Source organism: Acomys russatus, chromosome 12 (assembly GCF_903995435.1).
Source record: "Acomys russatus chromosome 12, mAcoRus1.1, whole genome shotgun sequence".
Lineage (NCBI taxonomy): Eukaryota > Metazoa > Chordata > Mammalia > Rodentia > Muridae > Acomys > Acomys russatus.
The window spans coordinates 59,514,166-59,540,190 of record NC_067148.1 but is presented as its reverse complement, the minus strand read 5'-3'; the positions used below and the strand labels follow the sequence as shown (position 1 = coordinate 59,540,190).

The 26,025-nt window shown below is 43.9% G+C and overlaps 2 protein-coding genes across 2 annotated transcripts in view; one reads left to right on the top strand and one right to left on the bottom strand.

Moving 5' to 3' along the window:
• The window catches only part of Mettl4 (methyltransferase 4, N6-adenosine), a 30,470-nt gene extending 28,675 nt beyond the window's left edge, over positions 1 to 1,795 (bottom strand). Inside the window, exon 1 of the mRNA XM_051154499.1 lies at positions 1,403 to 1,795. Within this exon, the coding sequence (XP_051010456.1) occupies positions 1,403 to 1,795 (393 nt within the window). The remainder of the gene's footprint in view (positions 1 to 1,402) is intronic.
• A 2,893-nt stretch (positions 1,796 to 4,688) lies between these two features.
• Positions 4,689 to 26,025, top strand: part of Ndc80 (NDC80 kinetochore complex component) — a 34,574-nt gene continuing 13,237 nt past the window's right edge. The window contains exons 1-11 of the mRNA XM_051154498.1: positions 4,689 to 4,759; positions 6,470 to 6,579; positions 7,627 to 7,704; positions 9,509 to 9,632; positions 9,730 to 9,902; positions 12,567 to 12,669; positions 17,858 to 17,947; positions 22,163 to 22,256; positions 23,515 to 23,621; positions 24,432 to 24,576; positions 25,650 to 25,855. Of these exons, the coding sequence (XP_051010455.1) occupies positions 6,479 to 6,579; positions 7,627 to 7,704; positions 9,509 to 9,632; positions 9,730 to 9,902; positions 12,567 to 12,669; positions 17,858 to 17,947; positions 22,163 to 22,256; positions 23,515 to 23,621; positions 24,432 to 24,576; positions 25,650 to 25,855 (1,221 nt within the window). The 5' untranslated portion in view covers positions 4,689 to 4,759; positions 6,470 to 6,478. The remainder of the gene's footprint in view (positions 4,760 to 6,469; positions 6,580 to 7,626; positions 7,705 to 9,508; positions 9,633 to 9,729; positions 9,903 to 12,566; positions 12,670 to 17,857; positions 17,948 to 22,162; positions 22,257 to 23,514; positions 23,622 to 24,431; positions 24,577 to 25,649; positions 25,856 to 26,025) is intronic.

Sequence of the window (26,025 nt, the reverse complement as noted above, 5' to 3'; positions counted from 1 at the left end):
GGGGGAAGGAGAAACCCTACGCCCACCATTTAATCCTGTTTACCATGCTCAAGTGGCTTTTGTTTTCTTTTTTCTTTTTCTTTTTTCTTTTTCTTTTTTTCTTTTTTTTTCTTTTTGTAGAGAGGTGTTATATTGGGAGTTTGTTTTGTTTTGGGGGGGAGAAGATCTCATAGATCACAAACAGACCATGAACTAACTCACTATGCAGCCTAGGATGGCCTTGAACTCCTGATCTTCCTGCCTCTACTGCCAAGTGCTGGAGCTACAGCTGTGTTCCACTGTAGCAGACTCAAACTTTTGGAAAACTGCCCCAAAGTATATACTCAGACACAAGTACCTTATAAATATGCATATTCTGTAGTACCTTTCCTATTTTTATCATTAGGAAACTTTTCAAAAATACCTTTTCTCAAACTTTTATTATATGAACCTATTCCCAAAAGGCTTTTAAAAATTCCCCAAAAGCCCACTGACTACTTGGGAATTCTGCATTCAAAAGTTTAAAGCAGAACAGGTGTAAAAACATTCACTACTGCTTACCACTCTTGACGGCAGTGAGGCCTGGGAGAGTGGAGCAGACAAAAGACGCACATCACAGTGTCATACAATAGCCAAAGAGTCACACGAGTGGCATGTACAATCACCAGGGCAAGCCACAGGAGGGGAAAAGCCAGCTGTGGCAAAAGCACGTTATTCCATAGAGACACGTAAATAACTAACAACAGCCAGTTGTGACGAGTAATCTGAAGTAAACTCACTCCTATCTACGCCCGGGAAGGACATCAACTCCAAGAACAATTCCATGTTTTTGAAGAAACTCAGGTCACAAGACTCGTTTCTCACAAGCACTTAGAATTCTTGGACTGTGTTTCAACACAGTTCTATACAAAAGGAGTTTTGTTTCTTTTACAGATAATTTACTTCTGAGCCCATTGCTTACATTGATTTCTTTTAACATTTAGGTATTTATTCATTCGATGTGCATTGTGGGGAGGAGTGCAAGCCACGGCGCCCATTTGGATGTTGGAGGACAACTTCTGGCAGGCAGTTCCACAAGGGGGCTCTTGTGACCAAACTCAGAACCTGCTGAGCCATCTCCCCTGACTCTGCTTACTTTTTGAAATATTCTGTGTGCTGTTCTAGAAAGGCAGAGTGTTAGGGTATGAAATTAACGGTGACGGCGCGTGCTTATAGGCCAGCACTTGGGAGGTGGTGCAGGGGGTTGGAAGTTTGCTGTCCCCAGTCACACAGCGAGCTGGAGGACAGCCCACAATGTTCTCCATGTGCATTCTCCTTCTGCATTATTAATTCTCCTTTACATTTAGAAAATGAAAAGATGTTTGAGATACTGGAATGAAATTTTTGTTTCATTTAAAAAAATAAAAAGCTTAAAACTTCCTACCTTCCCAACAGAAATGGAGATGTCTTGTTGGCCGCCAGCCACTGGATTGTCCTTTTTCTTACTTTGCTGGCATCCTCTGTGAACAGCTGAAGTTATGTGAGGTTTGCTGACACTGAATAGCTCAGATCGGAAAACGTATTTTTGGGTGATCATTTCACGGCTTCCTCCGTCCTCGTTGGCTGGCACAGCAGCAGCATCAGAGGCAGAGCATGTAGCGGGAGCTCCCAAAGGAGGCGTGGGACCCAGCTCAAGAGAGTCCGGGGAGACAGGAGAAGTGGGCTTGTTTCTCCTACAGCAAGGTTCTTGATGCTGGTCAAGCTGATAGTTTACGTTGTTAATGAAAGAAAGATGATCCAGTAACCACCCATGGGGCAAATGGTGCACCACAGACATTCTCTTAAAAAAAAAAATGAGAATAAAGAATCGGAGCCAGTTCTTAATGTTCTATACTTCAATAACAATGTACTTTGTGCACACAAACGTTTGATATGCAAACCTACAAGGAGGGCATGTATATAGCACCTCTAAGGGAAAATGCAATACTTTAAATGCCTTTTAATTTCTGAGTTGGTCTTTCAAACTCTTCAGCCAACTTAGCCAAAGATGCCTTTAGAGTGGCTTCTCTGGATTCCCAGGGTCACCCTCCTTTCTCCCAGTGACCTCCATGGTCCTGTTTCGGCCTTGAACCGAGGCTCTAGTCCACGCTGTCCAAGTATTCAAGTCGCTAAATCCTTACATCCAGGTGAGTGTCCGTCATGCCAAAGGACAGTCAAAAGAGTTCACCATTTGAAATGGCATAAACCTATGTAGAGAGGACCAGAGAATTGTTTTCAAGCCACATTTGCCACAGGAAGTCATCCCATTGCTCTGATCCCTGCTAGTTAATAGCTGTCAGACTGGGGCTAAAGAGATGGCTCAGTGGTGAAGAGCACTACCTGCTCTTCCAAAGGACCCAGGTTCAATTCCCAGCACCGACATGGCAGCCCACAACTGTCTGTAACTCCAAGATCTGACACCCTCACACCAATGCACATAAGTTAAATTAAATTAAATATTTTTTAAAAAGGATTAAAAGACTGCTCCAGCCAAAGCAAGTGCAGGCGAGCAGTGCATTGGAAGCGCACAGTCAGAACTTCAAGATTAAAGGTCTAGACTCTAGCAGTTCTCAGCTTCCTAAGGCTGAGACCTTTTAATACTGTCCCCTCATAATGTAGCGACCCCTGGCCATAAAATTAATTTGTTGCTACTTCATAACAGTAATTTTGCTACTGTTATGAATCATAACGTAAACATCTGACATGGGGTTTTGACCCACAGGTTGAGAACCCACAGGAGCAAAACTAAAACTAGCTAGTTTGCTAGCTCAGAACTTTAAGACTAAAAGTCTAGATCTATAATCTTAAGCCACACTCCAGTAACTAGTGTTAGGTCCTGCTGCAGGGCATGGCTGGCATGGTCTGCCCTGCCCTCTACCTAGGGGCGTGGCTTCCCCTCTCACAGAGATTCACATATAAACCAGACACTTTGGTTCCAGGGCCCCCGTTTTTTCCCCACATTCCCACCCTCTCTCCTTCCCTTCCCGCCCACCCCCAGCACACACTCCCCCTTCGCTTCCCCCTCCCTTGCAGCTTCCAATAAACCTGCATTTATATTATAGCTTCGTCATCAATTCGCTCACCCTGCTTGTTTAATCAATCAACTAGGTTTTTCAGAGCCTCTTTATCTTCATTTAAAATATGTTTTGTAGCTGGGTGGTAGTGGTGCACACCCATAATCCCAGCTCTTGGGAGGCAGAGGCAGGCACATCTCTTGTTCTGGGGCAGCTATGGCTACACAGAGAAATTCTGCCTCAAAAAAGTGTGTGTGTGTGTGTGTGTGTGTGTGTGTGTGTGTGTGTGTGTGTGTGTATGGTTTGCAGTTCCAGATATAGCTTATTTAATTATAATGTAGTAGAAACCTTAGGAGGGCATAAAAGAGGAAATAAGTTAAAAGCACAGTTAATAATAATAGAATTTACAGTCGTCAAAATTCCTGTGCAACTGTGAACTAGTTTTTGTGTGTTTGTTTTTTGTTGTTGTTGTTTTGTTTTGTTTTGTTTGAGGTCTCATTATGTATCCTTGGTTGGCCTGGAACTGCCATGTAGACCAGGGTAGTCTCAAATTCAACCGAATCAGAGATCTGACCATCTCTACTTCCAGTACTGGTATTAAAGGTGTGTCCCATTTTCATGCTAAGTTATTTGATTTCAATGAGCCTCAAAGTTATTTGTTTGTCTGGGTTTTTTGTTGTTGTTGTTGTTGTTTTATTTTGTTTTGTTTTTAAGATAGTGTCTTACTATGTTGCTCTGGCTGTTCTGGAACTCACTATGTAGACCAGACTGGCCTCTAACTCAAAGAGATCCCCTGCCTCCCCACAACGCCCGACCAACGTCATCACGTTTATGTTCTATTGCCATTAGTTTGGGGGACTAAATGAGACGAATCCCCGAGAACAGCTGCTCAGTGTCTGAACCACAACACATCCTGGGGACTGCGATTGGTGACGAGGGAATCCTGGTAATAACTCTAATTTTGGTTCCCTCGTCGAGATGTGAGCTGAGGAGGCACTGTGACGGCTAGGGGAAAACTGAAACTCAGAAAAGGCCGCCAATCCCCAAAACTACAATTCCAGCTGATACAACAGCTCCGAGACCCAGATATCTAAACTTCCGCCAAGGGACCGCCCATCGTCGTCCGGAAACTGGCAGGGCGCGCTTGTAGTTCCGACTGTGGGCGGCGGGAACCTTGCTGCTCGTGACCCTCCAGGCTCTCCCAGGCCTCTGGCCAGTAGAGCACCACCACTCAACAGTTTCTCCTCCCGTCAGAAAAACCTCACGCTGCCACCCCCGCCCGCCCCCTATGAAAACACCGCCCATCTAAAACTGGTCCTTTTTGAGCCACAGGAAAAACCTGCGCGTCCCTAGTCCATGGGCGCAGCCATGTTTCCGTACGGAACGCGACTCCAGGACGGCTTGGGCCGCTCGGCCCGACGTCGCTTACTCGTCCTAGATGCCAGCTTCGGGGGACAGGGCGGGACTTCTCTCGGGACACCGACACTGGCCAAGAAACCCAAGGAGCCGGGCTGGCGCCGCGGCGCGACCGAGACGCACACTTCCGGCGCCAAGGACCGGCGCGGAGGAAGTGCGCGTGCGTGCTCGACGCGGAGTTCTGACGTCACGGCGGCGGAGATTTTAAAAAATTCAAACCGCCCTTCGTTGGGCCCAGACGGAAGTTGTTGTTTTGGCGGCTGTTGATCCTTTGCGGTTGTGCAGTTCACTGAAAGTCGCGTGCTGGGTCTCGTCTAGACGCCGGGAGGAAGGTAACTGCTGACGCGGGGTCAGCTCTGTGCAAAAAAGCTCTGCGGTGCGCGAGCTGATTAAGGGGCGGGGGCGACCTGGGGTGCAGCCCGCGGGCACTGCTTTCACGGGTCAGTAAGTTTGTGCGGGCAATGTCTGTAGCAGGAGAAGGGCTTGCTTACGAGGTGGACACTGACAGGGAGGAGCTGGTTGGTGTGCTGCGTTCGCGGCCTAATTCTGCATCTTAAAAGTCTGGGAAACGGCGAGATCGTGAGAGTTAAGTGGAGTGAATGTGAGCAGCCAAAGCAAGATGGGAATGTGGCTCAGTGCGCAGCCTGGCGCGCTAGAGGGCCTGGCTTCCCAGGCGCGGCTCAGAGCAAACCAGTAATAAAGTGCGGTCTGTATAACCCTCTAAGGAAGCCCGCGCAGGCTTCCTGTAAAGGCTGAGTGGATAGTGTCTAATGTTGCCGAGAAAGGGACAGGATCCGACATAGACATACGTGTGATGCTGTGTTTTGGGAGTGGAAGGAGATCGCGCATCATGTTGTGGGCCGGATGGTTTAGCTTTGTTGAAAGGGAGATTAGAACCAGAAAGACAGTCGTTGAGAATTAACCAAGAAGCAAAGCAAGAGAGGTAGACGTTGGAAAAACAGAATGACTCCCACCCCCCCACACACACACACTTTTTTTTTCACCAGAGGAAATAGTTTGAGGAGAGTAAAGGAACCTGAGGTTTGTCAGGCAACTCGTGAGTTACCACTGAAAGCGACACAAGCGACAGCAGTGACGTGGTCAGGGCTAAGCATGCAGAAATTTTGTGATCATCCATTGTTCGTTTTGTGTTGCGTTGTGCACGTTCAGTGTTTACACGGTTTGAATAGGTGTTCTCCGTAAGGAACGACTTCAGTATGCATGAGCAAGTAAACGTAGCACACGGGGACGAGAGTGTCATAAAGGAGCAAACTAAGTCGCTTTTCTATGTAGAGATATGTAGGGATGATAGAACAAAAAGTAGATTATTGAATCTACTTCTCAACTTAAGGCCTTAATTGTTACTCACAAATAGGGTTAATTTTGATTCATTGATAGAGAATTTTGTGTATTGATGCAAAGTAGGTCTAATTTTGATACATTAAAGTGGAATCCAAATCTGGCATTGTTCTTCACACATTGTATTTCTACCCTACTATGAGGTGCTGCACACATGCCTGTGTATTTGTGTATTTGTGTATTTGTGTATTTGTGTATATAGGTCTCAATTATTTTAAAAGAAACGGGATGTGTGCAAGGACTGCAGGTTTTGTCATGGGTGAAAGCAGTCTTGGCGGGCTTTGCCCTTGGACACAGCACTGATTCTCCCTGAGATTAACCTTGAGATATAGTGAGTGGAGTCATCCTGGGCCTGGTATTCAGGAAAGGAGGGGGGTCGCGACACTCACCTGGGTTACTCTGTTTCTAATTAACCCTCAGTGGGGGGAGGAGACCGGCCTGTGCAGAGAGGATGAGGGACCGAGCTCGAACAGGCCGGACCAGCTTGCAGTCCAGAGACACCTAGGGACCCGTCCCATGGAACGGATACTGGAAGGTTCACTCTTGTTTCCCTTTAACCTTTTTTCCTTCTTGTGTAAGATGGTTGGGTTGTATAATAAAGTTTAATTGTTAAGAAACAGAGCCAACATTTCTCCTGAGGATAAAGATGATAATTGTTGCTTACTGTTGAAATCGTGCATTAGGTCGTAAGCATGAAGCGTAGTTCGGTTTCCACCGGTGGTGCTGGCCGCCTCTCTATGCAGGAGTTAAGATCCCTGGACCTCAATAAACCAGGCCTCCATACCCCTCAGACGTAAGTGCCTCCGCCTGCGGTTCTCAGCTGCATACTTGACTGCTAGGGCAATATTGATTTTTAAATTATATGTATTATTTGTAGGCCCAGCTACTTGTTATATTTTAAAATAGCCTTGGTTAACCTAGGACAGGGTAGATACTAATCTTTTAAACTACTTTCCATAGTAGGCCCTCAGGCATGGGATCCCTGTGTCTCTTCCCAGTCGGACTGGACTGAGACCCGGCAATGGAATCTAACAGTGGACATGATGCTAGGTTTCACCTCATTGTTCCTGATTCCCAAAGTCAGATGCCTTACCAGCCGTGCCGTGAAAGGGTTGCTGATGCCCTTTCATGACTCCCAGATTTCCTCTTGTACTTTAGAAGTAAACTGTTTAAGTGGACACTGGGGTTCAACTCTTACATTACTAAGATGTTTCTGACTACCAAATGTGGCAAGAAAATGAAAGAAGTATTATTTGTTTTGGTGTTAAGCTATAAAGTTATTTTCTCAGGTCTGGGAGGGGAAGGGAGAGTCTTAAGTGAACTTGCTGTCATGCTTGTGTGTGATCACTCACACCTGCAATCCCAGTATTCAAAAGGCTCTAGGAAGAAAATAGCTCAAGGTGAGTTCAAGGCCAGTGTGCACTATATCGTGAGCTCCATAGCCTACAGAGCACAGCCATGGTTCCAAAACAACCAACCAAAGAATTTATTATTGTAAGCATTAGTGTTTTACTCTGAGCATTGCTCCTCCAGTTAACAGAAGGTTGTTTCTGACCCACTGTGCGCCCACATCCTCTAAGTCTATGGACAAACCATTCTTACATCACTTGGAGTTATATGGATTAAGCCTCTGTCGCTTTTAGAAGTTGGAACTATTTACAAATCTTAATACTTGAAGCACATTTTTGTACCACTGCACATTGCTTACAACAAAAGATTTTGTGCATTCAGTTGTATTATAAGCAAAAAAATTACCATTGCCATCTTTTTCATAGTTTAGAAAATATGACTTAAATGGCTGTTCTTATTTTAAAGAGTTGTATTTTATTTTTCTTTAAAGCAAAGAGAGATCAACCTTTGGAAAGCTGAGTACACACAAACCTACATCTGAAAGAAAAGTCTCAATATTTGGTAAAAGGTAATGAAGTTCTTAATTGTATTTAATGAGTAGATTCTTATAGACATTTATTGATTCCCTTAGAGCTTTTGAGACAAAAGTTATAATCCAGTTTTCCTGGTTTAGAAGGTTAAAATTCTAGATGGTACCTGCTTTACATGATGCTAGAGATGAGCAGATTGAGCAGATTCAGAGACTGTTCTGTGGCTATAAGGAGATGGTCACGCCTGTGCCCGGTTCTGTGACCAGTTCTCAGAAACTGTAGCATCATATGGTAAAAGAAGGGCTGGCCTCGAGTTCAGCAGTGTGTCTCAACACCATTGCGCTCTGAAGGCTAATGGTGACTCCAGCGAGCTCTTGTTTTATGGTCTGTACCTCTTGGTGCTAATTATATTATAAATTAAACTAAGAAAATATCATATAAACTCAGTTTAAATCACAATAATCTCATTACATAGTTAGAAAATATAAAATACTTTTAATTTTAAGAAATATTTCTTAAAAAAGAAAAAAAAAACCTTCTTGACCAGCAAGATGGCTCAACCTGCTTTCAACCCCCCAGTTCCACATGATAGAAGAAGACAGCCTTCTGCAGGTTGCCCTCTGGCTCCCAGACGCCTGTCTCTCTGTACACGCACACACGCATGCGCAGGCAATAAATAAATGCAACAGAATTAGGATATTTGTGATACAAAGCGATTCATTGATGAGTAGAATGTGGTCTCCCGCTTTTGCAGGCACCTTCAATACCCAGGTTAATGGAGGACAGCTTGAGTGTGTGTCTGTGCCGCGTTCAGACCCCGGTAGCCGCCAGTCTCCAGAAAACTGTGCTTATGAGAGAATGAGACTGAGAAGAACACACAGTGTCTTAGTTGATTGTGAAAATAGATTTGACTTAGTGGCACCTAGCTACTCCTCAGAGCATTCTTCCTAGACTACATCAGCCGTTCTGGAGTGGAGGAAAGTTTGGTACAGATTAATAGGAGACATTCTGTTACTTGTATGACCTGAGATATAACCTCACCTATCTGTGCTTTGAATTCATTTTGTATGAGAGTAGAAATAACAGGAGGTGGCTCAGAAGTGAAGAGCGCTCACTGCTGTACCACAGGACTCAAATTTAGTTCCCAAACCCACATTGGGCCGCTCACAGCCACCTGTAACTCCAGTTCTTGGCCATCTGATGCCCTGTCGGGGCATACAGAGGCACTCCCACACCTGTGGCATGTACTTGTGTAGACACACTGCACGTGAATAAAAATAGATCTTCTTTAATCGGGGTAATGGTAGTATCTCCTTTTAGAACAGTTCTCAGGATTGGTTGATAGAAATCAAATGAATACTTATAAAATCTAATACCTGCAGTGTTTGGTGTCACACACCTTTAATCCCAGCACTCGGGAGGCAGAGGCAGGTGGATCTGTGTGAATTTGAGGCCAGCCTGGTCTACAAAGTGAGTCCAGGACAGCCAAGGCTACACAGAGAAACCCTGTCTCAGAAGAAAGAAAAAAAAAATCTAGTAGCTATTGGGTTTTCATATATGCCAAACACTGCTTTAAATTGTTCATGAATATTAACTCTTAATACTCAGGACAAGTGAGGGAGTAGAGGTCATGGGCTGTTATGGGGTAACTAGAATGGCAGTGTGTAAGTTACTGTGGTGCTGGGTGCTGAACAGAGCACTCACTGAGATATCTGCCCAGCCCTCTTAACTCAGACTGTGCTGTCATGTGTGTGTGTGTGTGTGTGTGTGTGTCCTTGAAATAATGTAGACTTGAACATAGTAAGAAATAATTTTCACTGCCTTTTTAAAATCTGCTTCTAGGACTAGCGGACATGGATCCAGGAATAGTCAACTGGGTATATTTTCCAGTTCTGAAAAAATCAAGGACCCGAGACCACTTAATGACAAAGCGTTCATTCAGCAGTGTGTTCGACAGCTCTATGAGGTAATCTATAATTTATTTTTCTGAATTGAGTGTTTTTGTTTCCAATATTTTTCCTAATCCTTCATATCTTTTCAGTGCTTCATAAAAATGGTTGTAGTTTCTTACAGAGAATGGCTATGTATACAGTGTGTCCATGAAGTCTCTTCAAGCTCCGTCTACTAAAGATTTCCTAAAGATCTTCGCCTTTCTTTTTGGCTTTCTGTGCCCATCATACGAACTTCCTGATACAAAGTTCGAAGAAGAGGTCCCAAGAATTTTTAAAGACCTTGGGTATGTCATGTTTTTCCTTAATCCAGAGATCTTATCAGAGCACAGAGAAGAAGCAAACGAACACCTGTAATAGGCCCCTGGGTAGTTTGAATTAGTGACTTAGTTTTAAGATGAGCGCTGTGAGCAGCATTTGTAGGATCAATTGAAGAGAAAGGAAAATTGATAGATACTGGGGTGTTCGGCGTTTTGTTGTTCCTGTAGCAAAACACCAGTACCCGATGAGGTATAAAGTAGAGGAGTTACTGCTCTCAAGTGCTCACGCTTGCAGCGTTGCCTGTGCTCCCAGGGCGCCCACACGGTGGCTCACAGGCAGTGTGCCTAGTTATAATAGACTACTTGGTACATTAGGTCTCTGAGCTTGCACCTCACCTTAATAATATGTGCACATGCATACACACACACACACACACACACACACACACACACACACACACACACGAGTGGCTTAACTCTTGGTTATGATAGATGGGAAACCCAAAAGCATGTCATCAGCATCTACTTAGCCTCTTACTGAGGAAGGGCCTTCTGGTGGGTCATGCTGTGCTAGAAGCTATCACGTGGCCAGGAAGAGATTACATTTCTAACAGCTCCACTCCTTCAATGGCCCATTAACACAGGAATGGATTCGTTCGTGAGGATCTGGCAGCTACTTCCCAGAGTTCTCGTCTCTGTATCATTTGTGTGACTCAGGGGACTAAGTTCCCACAGGAATTCTGCAGAATGAAGTCAGACGGTGGCAGCAGCACAGTACAGAACTCTGGTTGGTAGAGCATGAGGCCCAAACAATGAGGGATATAAAGTGCAGCCTGGTGTGTCTGAGGCTGTCCTAGTCTACACGGTGAATACCACCAGGCTAACAGACGCCAGCCAGTGAGACCCTGCCTCAAAACAAATGCAGCCTGGTTACCACAGTTTATAGTAGCAAAGCCATGACAGTAAGCTCTATTGATGAAAACAATGAGATCATCTGAGTTTGGTTTCCTGGTACTTGGATAAAACACAGAATAAAACAAAGTGGGGAAGTCTGTGTGGTTGTGTCCCTGTTACACTGGTCATTGAGGGCAGTGAGGACACAGACTTGAGCAGGACCCTGGCGAGGACCACTTACTGTCTTGTCCTCCGAGGCTTGCTCTGTTTGCTTTCCCTGCAACCCAGGACCACCTGCCCAGGGTAGCACGTGAGAGCATGCTCCACAGACATGCCCACAGGCCAACTTAGTGGAGGCAATTCCTTTATTGGGGTTCTGTCTTTCCAAATAACTCTAGTTTGTGTCTGATTGACCAAACAAACCAGCACAGAGATAAAGTTAAAAAGCATAAAAAAAGACTAAGCACAGACTAAATGTGTTGCACACCTGTGACACCAGCACATGGGGAAACTGAGGCTATAGAGTGAGATTGTCTCCAAAAAAACATAATCATAATAATAGTGATGAAGAAGAAGAAACACGGGGAAGGAAGTAGATTCAGTGACAGACAATCACTAATGTGTAATAGAAGTACACTGAATTTAGGAAAATAAAAAAGGTTTTAAAAGAGAAGCCTACTGTACTCCGTTGTTAAATGCTGCAATGTAAGGAGTTGTAAATGCAAAGTAATTTGTGGATAAATACAAAAATCATTAATGAATAAGCTCACTAAGGTAGACTCAAATATGCAGGTATATGTGGATCTTTAAAATGTAACTTTTAGTGTAGTGTAGAGGAATTTTAACCCAGCAACATGGCTACTCTGGCAAGGGACCACATCCTAAGACCTGGGTCTGTGTGATCCTGGTAGAATGCAGGCACTCCCTTAGGATACACAGTTAGTCCTTGTGGCTGAAATACAGCGCCTTTGGTACACACTTTTAATCCCAAACAATGATGTCTAATTGAGGGACAGACAAAGTGTTGAATCAGAGGAAGAATTGACAGAATGAGTCAGAAATAGGTTACACTCATCCAGAGAGGCGGGCCTACTTAAGGACGGGGCAGAGAGAGAGAGTTTATGGAGGTGGTGCGGTAGAGTTTGGGAGTTCAGTACAGCTCAGTTGAATGCACTTGAGTTCCTGCAGTTCAGTTTGTGGAGCTCAGAGGCAGTTTTTCCAAGCAGAGCAATTCAGTGAGAAGTGGAGAAAAGCCAGTTTGAATTAGTCAGCTTGCAAAAGAGTTTTGAGACAGAACAGCTGAGTTGAACCAGCCAGCCAGAGTTCAGAGGACTCAGGTTGTCAGCACCCACGTGGTGGCTCACAGTCATATATAACGATCCCTCTTCTGGGCTCTGCAGCCACCAGGCACACACATGTTATACATACATGCAGCCAAAACATCCATATACATAAATTATACATACGTAAACAAAACTAGAAAAGGGTAAGCTTATTCAGCCGTAAGTCTCAGAGGCTGAAAACATTCTAGACCTAGGTTAGCAGACGGAGTCCGGAAGCTGAAGCCATCAAGGTCTTGGCTTACAGAAAATTAAATTGTACAGAGGCTAGAAGCTTCCAGGCCTAGGCCTAGGGATAGTTAGAAACACTGTGCTCAGCCCAAGCTTGTATTTGTAAAGCTTGGATACGGCTCTCATCTCATCCTTCATCTGAGGAAATAAAAACATTTACAGTGTAGCCATACACTGGATGGCTTCCTAATGTGGTGACTTCTTTCCCCCCCCTGATTTCTCACAGGTATCCCTTTGCACTGTCCAAGAGTTCCATGTATACAGTGGGAGCCCCTCACACCTGGCCTCACATCGTGGCAGCCTTGGTGTGGCTAATAGACTGCATCAAGGTATTTAATTGATAGTTTAAATGTTACCTTTGCTTTGGTTTTCTCACAAAAGTTTTCTATTTTTCTCCCAATCTGACTTTTGCAACTTGTCTCAAACTCTGCTCAAGTTTTCAAAGCACATTTGATTTGCAGCTCTTCAAACTTAGTATTAGAGAAAGATGGGCAAAGAGAAACTCTGCCTGACATAGAGTCGTTTTCCTGAGGTGTTACAGCTTAGATGAAGATGACTCCATAGTTCTTCATGAAATTCATTTTCTCCTCTTTTACAAAATGAAATCAGTGTTCATTGCAAATAGAATGAATATTCTCCCGACTTACAGATAAACATCATTTTCTTTGGATATAATTTTATTTGGTCTTGTGGTTAGGAGTTGAACCCTGTGTGTCTCTACCACTCAGCTATACTTCAGCCCTGGGTATAGGTTTCAAAGTTCTGTTTCCTCTGTAAAGTGTGTACAGTCATGTGTTGTATACAGATGTTCCAGACACTGATGGGTGACATGATAGTTCCGTAAAATTATCATAGATATGACTATTTCCATCACTTAGGGCTGAAGCCATTGAAAAGTCTGCCTGTGTCTCAGATGAATCTGATATAAACTGTGGTGCAGCCTATCAAAGTATAGCACACGGAGTTACGCTGCCTAACATGTTCACTTGTTTTAGAGTGAACTAATTTAAAACAAATGATGTTTACTGTAAAACAGTACCATCTCATTCCAGAAGCAGTCTCACGAATACTGTGTCTTGGCTAGATCAAGGAGCCACATCCAAATACGGGCCTACACCAACTGGGTTTGTGTAGGCACACTAATTAGGAGGGCCACACGACAGAAGTAGCTGCTCATTCTCAGGATGCAGCGCATGACTGTGGTGTTGGGTTTTTTTGTTTTGTTTTGTTTTGTTTTTTTAAGCTTTTGGTACATACTGACAAATCTGCCTCCAGGGAAACTTGTAGCTATTAAAAACTAGTCAGCAACAGGTGAGAAGGTGCAGACCTTTCTTTAGTCCCAGAACGGAGGAGGCAGAGGCAGGCGGCCTTCCGAGTTCAAGGCCAACCTGGACTGCACATAGAAGTCCTGTCTCAGCTCAGCCACGTGTGAGGACCATGTGTCTACTATTGTTTTAAACTCTTTACCTATTTGGACATTTTAAAGCAGCTTTTTTTCATAGTTTTATATCTTACTATTTTTTTGTTGTTGTTTTGGTTTGGAGGGTCATTTGTTTGTTTGTTTGTTGTTATTCGAGGCAGAGTTTCTCTGTGCAAGTACTCTTAAACTGAGCTGTGCCTCCCAGCCCTGTTGTTTTCAAAGGGCTTTTAAATTTATTATCTCTGCGGGGCTGGAGAGATGGCTTAGTGGTTAAGATCGCTATCTGTTCTTCCAGAGGTCCTGAGTTCAATTCCCAGCAACCACATGGTGGCTCACAACCATCTGTAATAGAATCTGAATCCCTCTTCTACTTTGCATGAAGACAGAACACTCATATATGTAAAATAAATAAATCTTTTTAAAAATTTATTATCGTTGTGTGTAGATATGCTTATGTTATGGCACACATGTGAAAGTCAGAGGACAACCTTTTGGAGTTGGTTACTGATCCAGGACCCTTTTTGTTTTGTTTTTGTTTTTCGAGACAGGGTTTCTCTGTAGCCATAGCTGTCCTACACTTGATTTGTAGAACAGGCTGGCCTCAAACTCACAGAGAGATTTGCCTGAGTGCTGGGATTGGAGGTGTGTGCCAGTGCACCTAACTCTTGTTCATGCTTTTAATAGTGGACAGCATGACAAAGAATATAGCTAATTTTTTTCTGTTTTTATTTTTCATTTTTAAAGTTGGATATAAAGTTTCATACAAGTTTTGCACACCATGACAACTGTGGGATCAAACTCAGGTTGGCGGGAGCTGCTACCTCCCTTTAGCACTCTCTTCCTTTTGTTTTTAAATCAGTTTTCAAGAATACTCTTTTGTTTGGGGGAAGCTTGTTGGTTCTGGTGGTATTTTATTTGCTTTAGGGTGAAGGGGACAAAGTCAAGGCTGTGTGCACTGGCCTTGCATTGGAACAGCTGTACCTTTAGCCCCATGAGGGTCACTCTGTGGGCCAGACATGGACAGGTTAGAGAAGCCAGCTTGCCTGTAGTCTAGGCACCCCCTTTCTTTTTTTCCTTTTGATTTTATATGATATATTATTCAGTTGTTGAGAATCAGTTATTGGGCCAGGCTTGGTGACCAATGCCTGTGATCCCCACATTTGGGAGCAGAAGCAGGAGGATCAGAAGAAGTAGTTCAGGGCTTGAGGACCCAAGCTATGTAGGGAGTTTGAAGCCAGCCTAGACTGTGCAGAAAGCCCAACTCAGAAATGATCCTCCTGTCTCAGCAGTCCACCCAACCTCCCACTGCTGGGGTTATAGGCACCCACAGCCCTGCTCAACTTTTCTGTCATGCTGGGATCCAGGCTGAGGTCCTAGTGTTTGCACAGTGAGCACCTCACCTGCTCCGCCATCTTCCCCAGCCACTGTTTTCTGAGACAGGATTTCTCACTGGTCCTGGTACTCTCTCCCTGGCTAGACTGACTGAGCAACAGCCCCCCCAGGATCTGCTAGTCCTCGGAGCATGGCCCCCCCCCCCACAGATATTTAAGTTCTGTGTCGTGTTAGTCCCCACACACAACATCCAGTCATTGGTTTCAAATTGTACTCAAAACATATTGGTGAAAAATTGCCATCTTGACCATATTTAGCATTGTCATTTGGCATACTATTAATTTTATTATTTATTCGTTTGTTCAGTAAAATGAAGTTTTCTTCATATCATGCAACATTTTTTAAGTTCCATTTGTTTTGAGGTTTTAATTATATTTCTAGGTTATTGCTGCTGAGATGTTCTTGTTTTTTATTATTATTTTATCTTACTTTATGCATTGGTGCTTTGCCCACATGTATATCTGTATGAACATGCTATATCTACTGCCATGTGGGTGCTGAGAATTGAACTCGGGTGCTCTTAACCACCGTGCTTTCTCTCCTTCACCCTCTTTTCTCACTATTTTGTTTGTTTGTTTATTTTTGTTTTTTTTTTTTTGTTTTGTTTTCGAGACAGGGTTTCTCTGTGTAGCCTTGGCTGTCCTGGAGTCACTCTGTAGACCAGGCTGGCCTCAAACTCACAGAGATCCGCCTGCCTCTGCCTCCTGAGTGCTAGGATTAAAGGCATGAGCCACCACGCCCAGCTTTCTCACTATTTTTAATAAATTATTTTACACCTATTCTAAATTATTTTCTATTACTACCGCTATTTACAAATAAATGCTTTTTTATTATTTAGTCATGATATATTCAGATAGAATATGGTGTTTTTCCTACTAAAGTGAATCTGCTTTTATCTCAAGAGTGGTATTTGACACCAGGCTTAGTGATTAAGGCCTGTAATCTTGGCTACATAGGAAGGTAAGGTAGAGGAATCACAGCTGCCAGGCCAGGCCAGGCCAGCCGGCCAACCTAGAGACTGAGAACTTAGGAATAAATAACTCAGTGATGGACTTAGCATGGTTTAGCGTACATACAACTAAAGGTGCAGTTATTGATGGCTGGTGATGGAGTTGAATGATAGAAATGGAGAGATGACTTGGTTAAGAGAGCTTCCTGCTCTTCCAGAGAACCAGAATTTGAGTCCCAGCTAGCTCTTAATTACCTGTAACCCTAGCTCTAGGGGTCCACTGGCCTCTTCAGGCACCTACACTCACACGCACATGCCCACACATAGATGTTTGCAGATGTGTACTTTAAATTTTTTAGATTATTTTGTTTATGTTTTTGTTTTCTTTTGTTTGAGATAGAGTTTCTCTGTGTAGCATTGACTGTCCTGGACTCACTCTGTTGAGCAGGCTAACCTTGAACTCACAGCGATCCTCCTGCCTCTGCCTCCCTGAGTGCTGGGAGTACATGCTTGTACCACCACAGCCAATTTAAATTTTTTTTTTTCTTTTAAACATAAACAAGAGCCCTGGCAGTGGCTTCCTCCTTTAGTCTCAGCACTCAAAAGACAAGGCAGGGTTAGTTCCAGGCCAGTCAGAGCTACATAGTGAGACTCTGCCTCTAAAATAAAAGCAACGATAAATGTGCTTTTAATCTCTTTACATTTTAAAGTCGGTGCTACTTCAACACGTCTCCTGAGTGCAGCACTGTGCTGTCCTGGAGAGACAGCTACAGCTTGCACATCTGAGTGTGGGCCTGCGCCAGTAAGCCTCGCCTCCGTCCTTGTGTAGCACTGCTAACAGGCAGCCAGGACCTTGACGATGAGGCAGAGGCCCTGTTCTGATTCTTGAGTCTGTCCTCCCCGTCTCTCAGACTTCATGAAACGTGTCCCTCTGCAGCCTGGTGAAGGCAAAGATGAGCTGCTCCTGCTCTCCTGGATCTGCCCTAGTCTTAGGGAAGGCCTGCAGCATGATGCCTTCAACATAGAAAAGGGTGGCAGGATAAGCCACCCTGGCTGAGCGAAGGACAGTGTCTTCCTGAAGTCACATCTCTGCTCTCGAGAACATTTAGTTGTCTGAAATGGGGTCTTGCTGTGTGCCCAAGGCTAGCTGGAATTCGCCAGCCTTCCTGCCTTAGCCTCCTGAATACTACGACAGGCAAGCACATTCTTACAATTTTCTAACTTAAACATCTGTAGTGCAATCTGTAGTTCATATTTGTGGACTAAGCTGGGCATGGTGGCGCACGCCTTTACTCTTAGCGCTCAGGAGGCAGAGGAAGGCTGATCTCTGAATTTGGGGCCAGTGTGGTCTGCATTTAGAGTTCTAGGACAGCCAGGGCTACATAGAGAAACCCTATCTAAAAAAAAGAAAAAAGCATAAAGTTTATATTTGAATTTATATAACAAGCAGTTAACTAGTTAATAACTTAATTAAGTAATATGTTAAAATTTCCTCTGGCTACCACATGTATGCTGTACTGTATGTATACACACATACACACACAAAAAAAGTAAAAATAAAATAAAGTATGTGCTCTCACTGTTTTAGTAATAGCAAATCTCAGTGTTTAATTATTAAAATATGAAGTGTCACATTTAAGTCTCGATAAAATCTCTTTTTAGAATTTTCAGTTTTATGTTTAAATATTTCTAAAATTTCTCAAAAAAGTGAATTTTACAAACTATCAACTCATGCGTTGTTTGTGTTCTAACTAAGATTCATACTGCCATGAAAGAAAGCTCACCTTTATTTGATGATGGGCAGCCTTGGGGAGAAGAAACTGAAGATGGAATTATACATAATAAGGTAGATTATACATTATTATACAATAATAAGGTATATTACACAATATCAAAGAGTGCTTTGATATTGTTAACTAAAAATTATTCTTTTATAGAAATTGTCTTGTGCTTTCTAACAAATTTCTAAGGTTTTTTGTTTTGTTTTTGTTTAACATACTCTAGTCTCTTTAATTTTTTTGTGTAAAAACCTTCATGTGGTAGCCACAGTTGGAGCTTTGGTCCTCTGAACAGAAGCTCTGGTGTGGATTTTCACAAGACAGTCAGTGAATTCCTAATAAGAAGACTTGGTGGGCATAGTCTCCTTCCAGAGGTCAGGGGTCAGATAGCTCTAGGTACTGGAGATGGCGTCAGGGGTGGCCTTGGCAAAGTCGCCAGATTCTCATATGTATCCCTGACTGTCCTGGAACTCTCTGTGTAGACCAGGCTGGCTCCTGACTCACAGAAATCTCTCTTCCCCTGGCTTCCAAATGCTGGGACTAGTGACATGGGCAATCATACCTGCAAAATACACATAAAATAAAATCAATCCAAAAAATGTGTTTAGCAAAATAAAATTGATATTTAAGTTATATATACTAGCCAGGCATGACGGCATTCACCTCCAATTCCAGCATTTGGGAGGCAGACGCAGGCAGATCTCTGAGTTTGAGTCCAGCCTAGTCTACAAAGCAAGTCCAGGACAGGCAGGGCTACACAGAGAAACCCTGTCTTGAAAAACAACAAAGTGTTTGTGTGTGTGTGTGTGTGTGTGCGCGCGTGCGCGCGCGCGCGCATGCTATTAAAGTGACAATATAACTTCCTAAAATTACTAACCACACAAAAACTTTAAAATGTTAACTAAAGAATGCAAATGTAACCAGGTGCAGGAGGCAGAGACAGGCAGATCTCTGTGAGTTCAAGACCAGCCTAGTCTGTATAGCCAGTCAATCCCAGACAAGTCAGGGCTACATAATGAGACCCTGTCTCAAAAAAAGAAAGTTGGGCTGGGGAGATAGCTCAGAGGTTAAGAGCACTGGCAGTTCTTCCAAAGGTCCTGAGTTCAATTCCCAGCAACCGCGTGATGGCTCACAACCATCTATAATGAGATCTGTGCCCTGTAAGCACACATGCAGGCAGAATATTGTATAAATAATAAATAAATAAATCTTTTTTAAAAAAAATAGAAAGAAAGAAAAGGAAGTTATGTATTGGAAGTGAGCTGGACATAGTGGTGCACACCTTTAGTCCCAGCACTCAGGAGGCAAAGGTAGGCAGATCTCTGTGAGACCAAGGCCAGCCTGGTCTACAGAGTGAGTCCAGGACAGCCAGGACTGCAAGAGAAACCCTGTCTCGAAAAACCAAAAAAAGAAAGAAATGTATTGGAACTAATACATGTTATAGATAAGATTTCTTTTCCTCCTATGTCTTACTTTAATGTAGTTCTTTGTTGATATAAAATATAACTATGGAGTGGGTTAGGGAGTTTTAGGAGTTTGAAACCAGGGTGTCTTGCATGCCAGAAAGTCCTCTTGAGTTCTGCAGGCTGGCTCTGAACTTGCACTGTGTTCCCAGGCAGGCGCTGAGGCTGCAGGGTGTGCGCATACCGGCTTCTCACACTGCGTGTAGCATCTGTGTTCATCTTGCTCTGGCTGCTGCAGTTAAGCAAACTGTCACTTAGTGTGATCACTGCCCCCACAGGAGGTTGTGACAGGCATGGTAAGCAGCTGGGGATGATGATACATGCCGGCACCTGCACACAGGAGGCCAAGACAGGAGGGTCGCACGGGCCAAGGAAAAAAGTGTGCTTTATTAGAACCCAGCATACGTAGCAACCCTACCATATTTTAAAATACAAACATCAGCTCAAGAATAAACTTTAGATTAATGCATGTTGCACATCATTACATAGGCCTCTCAGAGCAAAAGTTACCGTGTGCACTAGGTTTAACCTTACCTCGCTAAGTCCTTCCTAACAGCATGAGGGGTGGTGCTCGCTCTTCTTCACCACCGCCTGAGAAACAGTGCAGAGGTGCCTTAACTGGCCAGCATGGTGGCAATGCCTTATTTTAGAGAGTGCGTGCACGTGCGTGTGTGTGTATGTGTGTGTGTGCACACGCGTACACATGTGAAATCAGAGGCCAGCTTTCAGGAGTTTTTTTTTTCTTCCCAGTACAGATTCCGAGTGTAGAATCAAGAGGGTCAGACTTGTACAGTAAGGCCTTTTACCCCTGCGCTGTTGCTGTTGGGTGTTTGTTTGTTTGTTTTAATAAGTTTTTTTAAAACAAGAATAAGCCACTTTTCTGCTTAAATAGTGATCCAAGCTGGAGAGGCATCTAGAGAGCCTTTCAGCCTTTCCTCAGACTGGAGGCAGAACTCTTGAGAGCACTCACCTGACACATCCAGAGCCTTGGGTTCAGTCCTCAGCAGTAACAGCCGAATCCCAGGGCAAGTCACCCATGGCACAGCCCGCATACCAGACTACACTTAGCTCTACCCCAGTTTGCTGGCTCAACTATTAGCTTTTTTGACTTTCAGCCTAAAGATTAAGCCAGTGAACGTTCCTGACCACACAAGATGACAGTAACCACAGAAGCACTTTTAGAACCACCGAACACCTTCTCAGTTATAGCGCGCTGTCACAGACGACAGCTTTACCAGCTTCTGATCGGTCCCCAGACTGTAAACCTGGGGAGGCTGATTCACTCTAAACAGATCCACAAGAAATAAACTTAAGTGCCAGGAAGACGCAGTAACTTACCGTCAGTGCCCCTCTGGCTACGGAGTGTTTACTGCCTGTTCGGGGTACCCTTCTGTATCAACAAGGTAATGAGAGGGTTTCTTAGTAAGCTCAGAGTTGGTGCAAAGGGACTTTCTTGGGTTTTGTTTTTGTTTTGTCTTGGGGATATATACTTCATCTAGACTTTGGAACGTTCTGAGTAGCCATTCAGGTGTGGGGCCACACACTATGACTCCCGACATTCAAGGAGACTGAGGAAGGAGGATGACGAGTTGGGAGGCCAGCCTGGACTCCATAGTTCCAGAACAGCCTGGACTGCATTGGTCAGGATGCTCCATGACGGGAACGAAGAGTTGCTTTCTCTTGGAATAATACTCGCAGCTCTAATCCAGGTCTCTGCTTTACCACATCACTTTTCACCACTCGCCTCAAGGGTTGTTGTAGTCACAGGGTTGTTAGCTGTGTTCTGACGTTCATAACGAGTCCCTCTCTGTTAACTGGACTGAATCATGGTCCGTTTCAACTTTTCATAGAGTCCGTTCTTGTTTTGTTCTGCCAGTCTTATAGACGCACAGAAGTTACAGTGCTTTTGTTTTGGCGTGTTAGTTTATTTTTATTTTATGTGTGTGTGTGATTTGCCTGCATGTATGTCTGTGTACTGTGTGTTTACAGTGCCTGTGTAGGCCAAAAGAGGTGGTCAGATCCTCTGGGCTGGAGTCTGTGAACAGTGGTAACCCACCATGTGGATGCTGGGAACCAAACCGGGTCTTCACCACTGAGCCATCCCAAGCTACAGCTTGCTTGCTTTTTTTTTTTTTTTTTTTTTTTTTTTTGGACACAAGGTTTCTCTGTGTCACCCTGGCTGTCCTGGGCTCGCTTTGTAGACCAGGCTGGCCTCAAACTCACAGTGATCCACCTGCCTCTGCCTCCTGTGCTCCACCATTCTTTCTTGTTGTTGTTGCCGGTGGTTGGTGGGTTGGTTGGTTTGTTTTCTTATGTTTATGAGTATTTTGCCTACATATACGTGTGTGTACCACATGCTTGCCTGGTGCCTAGGGAAGTCAGAGCATCAGGTCCCCTGGGACTAAAGCTGTGAGTGGTGGTGGGGCACCATGTAGGCGCTGGAACCCAGGTCCTCTGCGAGAGAGGCGAGGGCGCTCAGCCCCTGGGTCTCTCCAGCCCCAGCATTCATCTTAAAGCAGACTAAGCTTACTCAGTTTATGTTGAATTACGTTTATTCAACATGAGCTTCCTGAGTTGGCTTCAAAATATATTCTCTATCCAAATTTGGTATTTTCATCCCCATTCATAGTTACAAGTAATGGATTGTGTACATCTTTACAGCACAGCAAATGACGGGTTTTTAATCTCTTGTTCTGAGAGATTCATATAACTGCTTACTATTCTTGGTTTAATTTTTATATTCAAATTTGAATCTCCAGTATGAAAAAAAAAAAACTAAAGAATCATGTCTTTGTTTTTAAAATGTGCTTCCCCCACCAGTTGTTTCTGGACTACACCATAAAGTGCTACGAGAGCTTCATGTCCGGGGCCGACAGCTTTGAGGAGATGAACATGGAGCTGCAGTCGAAGCTGAGTGAGTCCCTGTTGTGCTGCTTGGCCAGCTGCTTTACAGCGAGGTGGACGCAAGGCCTGCTCGGCCTGAGTCGTAGCCAGCGAGGTGGATACAAGGCCTGCTCGGCCTCAGTCGTAGCCCTCGCTGGCTGCAGAGCTTAAGAGCATGGCCCAGGAGAAGTTCTGCAAACTAGACAGCAATGTAATAAAACACCAAGTAGGCCAGACACTGGTGGCACATAACTCTAATCCCAGTACTCAGGTTGCTGAGTTCAAATCCAGCCTTGTCTTCAAAGTGAGTTTGAGGACAGTGAGGACTACATAGATAAACCCCATCTCAAAAAAGTACAAAATGCTCTTTGCAAGGACACAGAAGATATTTGTCCATGCTTTAATATTTAAGAAGTTACAGCACTACTTATGGAAAATATGTGAAGTCTCTCTATTAAAACTTGGAGGAAGTTAACAGGCCATTGTGTTTCCAAATAAATTATTTTCCACTCATTGATACCGAGTGATAGGGAAATATCACCTTGACAACCACAGCATAAAAAATGAGAGGGAAAAACAAAAGTATTCCCAGGAGTGCTTCATCCTAAAGAGCAAAGAGGACAGTTCTAGCTTGTGCACGTGGGACATGGAACAGGTGGATACATTCAAAAAGGCAAAAGTCGAGGCTAGAGAAATGGCTCAGTCGATAAAGTACATCCTCAACCAGCATGGGAGTCTGGATCCCACACCCATAAAAGCACCCAGCTCAGCAGGCACCTTATCTAAAAGCATAGGATGAAAATGACTGAGGAAGGCACACAGCCTCAACCTGTGACCTCTTCAACACACATGCATACTCAAGGCCTACATAACACACACACACGCACACGCAAAATTCACTTTGATCTAATATGAAAAGCAGTTTCTGAGTTATTTAATATTTCTATATATAATTAAATTAATCCACTCAGACCAACGTTTATTACATACCTACTATGTTTAGGCACCGAAAATACAGTAATGGAGAAGATCATGGCCTTATGAGCTTGTATTCTTGAGATAGGGAGGACGGTAAGCAAGTGAGGGGCTGCCAGGCAAATAAGTGGCAACAAGGGCTGTGACCCGGGTCAGCGGCTTCAGGGCAGTAGATGGTTCCGTGGAGTGAAATAGGGCGTGCTGTCACAGAAGGCATCTGCTGCATCGGTGTTGGCGGGGTGACGGGGGGAAGATGCTGAAACCCTCAGGAGCGCTGTGGCTGATACTGATGAGGTGTTTGGCTTTGTCTCCAGAGGATTTGTATAAGGTAGATGCGTCCAAGCTGGAATCATTAGCAGCAGAAAACAAAGCACTAAATGAACAGATTGCAAGACTGGAGCAAGAAAGAGAAAAAGAACCGGTTAGTAACTGTGTTTCTGAAATCACCTGGCAGCTCTTTAGACTCTCAGCCTCTTTCAGAAGACCTTCTTGTGGAAGATGTTTTTAAATGGGTAAACACACAAGCTTCGTTAAGGCCATAGACCTTTCAGTGGGCCCGTGTGTGGTGTCTGTGGCCCATCAGTCGTAGCCTAGTGGTACTCAGGGCATGATGAAAGGCTCTTGCCTGGTTGCATATCTTTAGAACAGGCCCCTGGAGTATACAGGGGGCACTGTTCTCAAGACGCCTGGAGTTCTAGTTCATGAAAACAGAACGGTAGCAAACTGCGTATAAAGTACGTGATTTCATAAAAGCAGGGTGATAGTATGAGAGATTTTTTTTTTAGTGTATATGGGTGTTTTGCCTACATGCACATGTGTGTGCCACATGATAACAGTGCCCATGGAGACCTGTGAAGGGTGTCGGGTCCCCTGAACTTGAGATTCAGATGGTGGTTAGCCACTGTGTGGGTGCTGGGAATCAAATCCAGGTCTGGGGAAGAGCAGCCAGTGCTCTTAACCCTGAGCTGTCTCTCCAGCCCTGACAACAGCATCTTAACTTTCACTTCTGTCTCACTAGTGGAGCACCCGGGTACTTCTGTTTCTACATTTTCCTTGGTTTTTCCCTATCCTAAACTGTTTGAAGTCTCATTAAATTATTAAGTTGTAGTAATACCATAGTTATTCTTTAGTTCTTTTTGACTTCCTCTAAGATATGTGTAACTAATACTGATTTCTTTAAAATGCAGAATGCTTCTTGGTGAAAATAATTTAATATGTTCTTTATTTCAAGAATCGTCTGATATCATTGAAGAAACTGAGAGCTTCCTTACAAGCGGATGTTCAAAAGTATAAAGCATACATGAGCAATTTGGAATCTCATTCATCCATTCTGGACCAGAAATTGAGTGGCCTTGATGACGAAATTAGTAGAGTAGGTAAGCAGAGCTAATGGTAAAGAGGCCGCTGAGGTGGGCCTCTGCGCCTTTGTGGACTTGTCTCATTGGTAAACAGCCTGGTAATCTTTTCCTTTGTGATAACTCTCTGCTATAACAAACTATTATGTAGTTAGTGCATGGATTATAAGAGTGAGAATTTGTTCCCTTAGTCAGACAGAGTGGTGCACACCTTTAATTCTAGCACTTGGAAGGCAGAGGCAGGCGGATTTCTGTGAGTTCGAGGCCAGCCTGGTCTAGTCTACATGGTGAATTCCAGGACAGCCAGAGCTACATAATGAGCCTTTGTATGGAGGACAACAATAATAATAATAATAATAAGCAGCAGCAGCTGCCATAATAATAACAACAACAACACTGTGTCTCTTCTTTTTTTTTCCTCTTTTTTAAAGGCTGTCTTTGTATCATTCCTCACCCCCCCACCCCCCCCCCCGGCTTTGAATTAATGACTCTCCTGCCTCAGCCTCTAGGGGGCTTTTAATTCATAGCCCAATCTTGCCTCAAACTCAAAATCCTGCCTCCTCAGCTTCCTAAAAACTATGATTATAAAATGCCACCACACCCTTCTGTTCTGTTATTATTATTATTAATTTTCTGAGTGTGAATGTTCTGCCTGCATGTATGTAAGTACACCACATGTGCACTAGGTGCCCCCAGTTTTAAATAAAACCTTGGACAGGCCTACATTTTTGGCATATAGTTCTTTCTGAGGCTTTAGTAAGCCAGTGTGAATGAGGCTACAAAATTTTAGCTGTATTGACTTATGTCATTAATGAGATAGGATCAGTTATCCAGAAGAACGCGTGTGTGGTTATAACAAGCGTGTTTAAACGCCAACCATCTTTTGTTTTGTTTTGTTTTTCTGTTTGTTTTTCGAGACAGGGTTTCGCTGTGTAGCCTTGACTGTCTTGGACTCACTTTGTAGACCAGGCTGGCCTCAAACTCAAGAGATCCGCCTGCCTCTGCCTCCCAAGTGCTGGGATTAAAGGCGTGCGCCACCACTACCACTACCATTTAGGAATTAAATTTGAAAATTTGTGTTTCTTCCAATGCAGAACTAGAATGTGAAACAATAAAGCAAGAGAACACTCGACTCCAGACTGTTGTTGAAAACCAGAAGTACTCAGTTGCTGACATTGAGAGAATAAATCATGAAAAAAATGAATTGCAGCAGACCATTAATAAATTAACCAAAGACCTGGAGGCTGAACAACAACAGATGTGGAATGAGGAATTAAAGTACGCCAGAGGCAAAGAGGCTGTAAGTCACACTATACTCTGAGTGGCCACTCACCGCAGCCGACCTTAGTAAAGGTCTGTGTAACCAAGAGGAACTCAGTGGGTAGAGGGTTAAATTTTTCTGGCACTGACATTTTTCACAACTGAAACACTCATATCCTCGTGTCAACTCATTAACACCCAATATATGTC